This window comes from Aplysia californica, unplaced genomic scaffold, assembly GCF_000002075.1.
Source record: "Aplysia californica isolate F4 #8 unplaced genomic scaffold, AplCal3.0 scaffold00203, whole genome shotgun sequence".
In the NCBI taxonomy this organism is placed as follows: Eukaryota; Metazoa; Mollusca; class Gastropoda; order Aplysiida; family Aplysiidae; genus Aplysia; species Aplysia californica.
In genome coordinates, this window is record NW_004797473.1 from 26,178 (window position 1) to 31,468 (window position 5,291).

At 35.4% G+C, this 5,291-nt stretch overlaps 1 protein-coding gene across 1 annotated transcript in view; it reads left to right on the forward strand.

Annotated features, from left to right (window-relative positions):
- LOC101858410 overlaps window positions 1–3,873 on the forward strand; it is a gene marked incomplete at its 5' end in the record, with an annotated part of 15,743 nt that extends 11,870 nt beyond the window's left edge. Inside the window, 1 exon segment of the mRNA XM_005099123.3 lies at window positions 624–3,873. Coding sequence (XP_005099180.2) covers window positions 624–700 — 77 coding nt within the window.
- Between the last annotated feature and the right edge of the window lie 1,418 nt (window positions 3,874–5,291).

Genomic DNA, 5,291 nt, shown 5'->3' on the forward strand with positions numbered 1-5,291 from the left:
CCCCCCCCCCAAAAAAAAAACCCCCAAAAAACCCCCCCAACAACAAAAAAACTTTGCCTTGAGAAAACATCACACTGGTAAATCTGTAATGTGGAATAGAACAGAGGAATATTCTACTTTTTTTCTTTTAAATGTATGTGTTCTTTTACACCTTTATTTACACAGTTAAGATCATTAAGGAGGTAGGCTTCAACTCTGCCTGTTTGGATGATTGGTGGGTGCTCTGGTGTGGTTTGCACTTTCTATCCTATATAAAAAATCTGTCTTCCTTATCTCTCCTCCTTTTTTGTGTATGTTAGTCTCTTGTAACACATCTGTTATTTTGCACTTATATGACATGATTGTGTTGCAAGTGCTTAAAACTTGCGATAACTAAAAAAAACCCCAAACGGATACAAAGTCCCGGCGGAACTCGAGATACTCTATTTAAAATTTCTACCTACACAGGAATAGAATTCGGGTCTTCTGCACAAGATAGTGAAGTGCCTAACAACTGCTATAGCACCATAGACTCCAGTCAGAGAGTTTTACAGTAATACAGTAGGCCTAATGTTACTGTAAACCCTCTCTGCTCCAGTGGTACATTTGTCCCTAAACCTACTTCTCGCATGTTCTGTTTTCAGTGAAGACCTCCTTCTGCGGCCTAATGCTTGGCTTGTTCTCTGTGGTGATGATGCTGATGAGACGACAATTGTTCTAGAACCTCATCGTTATGACTGTCGAGAACCACAAAGAGCACACACGCATCCTTTTCTACGAACTTTAGAATTTTGATTATTTTGATTTTTAAAAACGTTAGAATTATTCATATGATGAAATTTAAGAGTTCCGTTGCAGAACTGTTGAACGTTACTAACTACCATTGTGAATAAGAAAGTGAAGAGAATTGAGTGCAAATAGATATTGATTGAATACCTAAAGCAATAAATAAGAAATAAAACAAGGCATTCAAAAAATAAGATGTTATCTCTATTTGGATGTAAACCTTCATCCTGGAATAGGATTTTTTTTGGTTTGTTTTGCAACATACAAAATATATTTGTTTGAATAAATGGTAGCCCTATATATTTTTAAATATGTTTGTTTTTGCTTCATTTTATGGTCTTTAATTCTTAATGTGATGACCACTATGATACTTTTTTGTTGTTGACATTTTTGTGTTAAAATTTTTGTGAAAGTTTAAGAAAGGCCTACCTCCTTTTTTTTTGTTGAGATATTTTGGTGAAAGATTATGATAGGCCTACCTTTTTTTTGGTTGAAATTTTTGTCAAAGATTATGATACCTGTTTAAAATATGTTTGAAAGAATATGAAAGAGGATCACAAGTCGAAGTGAATCCCATGAAGTTGAACTTCATATCCAAAACTCTTTTCTGAATGTTTCATTTCTTTTGTAATGATTAAGGCAGCTTGTATTCCTGCTTGCAAATTACCACCAGAGTATGTTGTTGATATTTTGACATACTGCCTAACTTTGTTTCTTGTTTTTCCTCCTTGACGAGATGCTTTCATTAGACCCCAGGTTATTCAAAACTTTGTTTTTCCTTTTATTTTCACCCCTCTGTTGTTATATTGAATATAATGATGATGCAACATTATTTTACTAAATCGAGGTCAACTTTCATCCTGTCTTGGACAACTTCAGGCTTTTAATTATTTTGTTTTGTACATGATTTGCTTTATTGGCTTCCTCGTTTTTAAAGTTTGTAATACGAATTGGTGTGTTTAGATAGTGAAATACTTTTAACAGATACTGTAGCTCTTCATCGTGCCTGTTACTGCAGTTGATTAAAATGTAGCATTGTTGCTTATTTGAGTTTTCTAAATTTCAGACATATTAAAGTCTAGAAATAACCCCCTTCGCAATCCTTGATATTGAGTCCAATATGAAAAATTGGATAGAAATTTTCTAAGATACGGAAAAATGTCGACTTCTTCGGTTTCATTATTTTAACGAGTGGCTGATTTAACCGCAATGAGATACATATAATTAATTCTTTAAAAACTACCATACAGGGAGAAATTATTCCCAAATCGCACATGATATCCTACATCATAAGAAGAAAGTTGAGAGCCATTCTGTTTTGAAGGATTGTAGCCATTTATTGCTCAAATTTGCACCTTGTAGTCTCTTTTTAAATCAAATTTCCCAGTTATGAGAAGATGCCAAAAGGAGAAAAAAATGTTATAGTTATATTGGCCTGCTTTCATTCCTGGATGTGCCATTGTGATTTTCTTCTTTATATAAATGGAGAAAAAAAAATTTCTGGCCAAGATATTCTGAGCAAATCAGTTTGTTTTTTACTTTTATTTAGCGCATGGCTTGTACTGCACATTTTTTTGACTGAGTGCAAAACTCAGTTTTGAGGGAAAGATGTGAAGTATATTTCTGAGTGGTCAAAGTTATAACATCATGATAGGGCCTACCGTTAAGACGGTATCGACATGGAGAGTAATCTACGTATGATACAGGGTGAATTATTCGAAATTTCTCCCAAAATATTTCTGTCATAGTCTGAGTGAGTGAGTGTGTATCAAGCTGTCTATCCACATCTAAGTGTACAGTAGTTTCCTGGTGTCAAATTATTCTCCTCTGGTTGATTAGAACGTTCTTGAATGCAGTATCTGTTGACTTTTGTACAGATTGGGTTTTGGACTTTCATCCATAAAAGAAACATATTAAATATGTCAAGCTCTGAACTAGGTCATCAGTTGACGTCTGGTAGTTGACTTGTGTCAGTTGACTTTTGTCAGATGACTTGTGTCAGTTGACTTCTGTTAGTTAACTTCTACTAGTTGACTTGTGTCAGTTGACTTTTGTCAGTTGACTTGTGTCAGTTGACGTCTGCTAGTTGACTTGTGTCAGTTGACGTCTGCTAGTTGACTTGTGTCAGTTGACTTTTGTCAGTTGACTTGTGTCAGTTGACGTCTGCTAGTTGACTTGTGTCAGTTGACGTCTGCTACTTGACTTTCTGCTTGTTGACTTCTGTTAGTTAACTTCTACTTGTTGACTTTTATTTGTTGACTTCTGTCAGTTGCCTTCAGTCTGTTGACTTATGTCAATTGATGACTGTTAGTTTACTTTGGTCAGTTGATGTCTATCAGTTGACGTCTGTTAGTTGACGTCTGCCAGTTGATGTATATCAGTTGCAGTGTCTTGTGTGCTGTCACTTCCTGTTGACCAGTGGTTAGGCCCTTACTTGATGACCCCGAGAACATACTGATATTGTTTGTTCCTTGAGATACGAGCCATTCCAAGACAGAATTTTCTATGCATGCTAGTGGAAATTAGATTCTAAGTCGGCAGATTGACTGCACAACGTTTTTATTTTCTAACATTTAACTGGTGTTTGTTGTTTTGGGATTAGCGTTCTTCTCCGATTTCTGAAGGATATGACTTTTTTTTCTCCTTTATGAGGATGGGTGGTTTGTAGGTGCTCTGGGGTGGTTAATTCTGCTTCTTCTTGCCCATCAAACATCTGTCGTCTTCATCTCTCCTCATTCTTTTCTTTATATGTTGCTCTCTCATAAACCTCTTATCTTTGGCAGTTATAACACTTAACTGTGTTGCAAATGCCATAAAACGCTTATTAAAACATGAAAACATAAATCCAAATGTCAGATTAGGTGCTATATTTTTTAAAGTGGGTTTCTTATGAAAGCTTGTATTTTACCTTTCCTTGGTTGTTATCATTCCTGAATTGTTTTTCGAGTTGGTTTGCTGTTGTTTTTCTTGTAAACAGGGTTCTACCTTGTGAATAAATTACACCTTACTTACTAAAGGCCTAATTTTACTTTTGTTTTGGTATTTTGCCACGTTATCTGTAGGCCTTGTGAAGTTTTGACAGTCTTAATTAAAACCCTCTCTCAGACAGGCTTGGAGTTATTTTTTGTGGTTTTCATGCCTGTAGGCATACTCTTCTCGAGGTTTTTTTTAGAGGTGTAGGATATAAAATGAAATCCAGCCTTCCGTTTAAATTTGAATAATCTTTCCGTGTTCAAAGAAGTGAAAAACCCTTGCTTGTACTTACATACTTACTTATTTTACCCTAAAGCTTCTTGAAGTGATATTTCTGCATCTATTACAATGATATTCTGACATAATGATATATATATTATTTACTCTATTCACAACTTTCATTTCACCTTACAGAGATCACCTTATTGTTGTAATTTAGTTGAGACTGATTTTGAACCCAGTTAACATAGTCACAACGAGGTGAAATCAGGCACTCGTCAATTTTGCAGTATATGGAATTATAGGTATCATCTTAAAGCCTGTTCATTTGCCTTGCTTTTGAACTAAAAAATATCCATTTATCTGGGATACAAGTCAAGATATTGGCGATTGAAGGTGGTGGGGATTGCCTGGTTCCAGAGGTAAAATAAGCGAGAAAATGGCCGCCAAAGTTGAGTTATTTCCTCAGCTGGATAGTCCGTTGGAACTGAAAATTTACATCTTTTGTGTCTTGGTCAACGTTTTTCGGTAAAATCTACAAAGAAATGCGTACTTGAATGGGCTATAAAAATTCCCAAACATGTGGAAAAATGCCAGTTTCTTGACTTTCATTATTTTGACGAGCGCCTGATTCCACCATGCTGCCTCACATATTACATTATGATGACCAGATTTAACAAGCAATATCTGAGACTAAATTCTTTCTTGTTTAAAAAAAAAAAATATCTTCTAAAAGATAGCTGTATGGCTTTATTTGTGTAGTGGTTAGACAACGGAACTCATAGTCGTAAGATCATGTGTTCAGGGGCTCCGAGGCTCAGCTCAGTCTCATGTTGTGATCTTGGGAAAGGCACTTTGCATAAATTTTCCTCACTTTACCCTGGTGTGAATGGGTTTCCCAGCCATAGACAGCAAAAAGATTGGGTCAGTATTTTCACCATTGACTCCGTCCCATCAGGGAAAGACATTACGTCAGACTCGAAGGTTCCTTCATTTAAAAATAGCCTTACAGTGTAGCAAGGGGCTTTAAATAAAAATCCTAAAAATCTCCTTATTTCATTTTTAAAAACAAAATGCCAAAAGTACCCAGTTTGACCTCAAGTGCCTTTTTAGAAATGTTTTTTCTTTTTCCCTGAACCAGCGGTGTTCTACCCTTTTTATATTTTTGGTCAATATATCTATTATTTTCTACCATCCTTTGAAATAAAAGACATATATCTGAGCTCATCATGCTTTGTCCTAGATTTTTTTTCTCCTTTTTTTTTAAGCTTAGCGTTTTGCAAAACTGTGTACACCCAATATGGATAATTATTACTCGACAATTCTAATGTTAT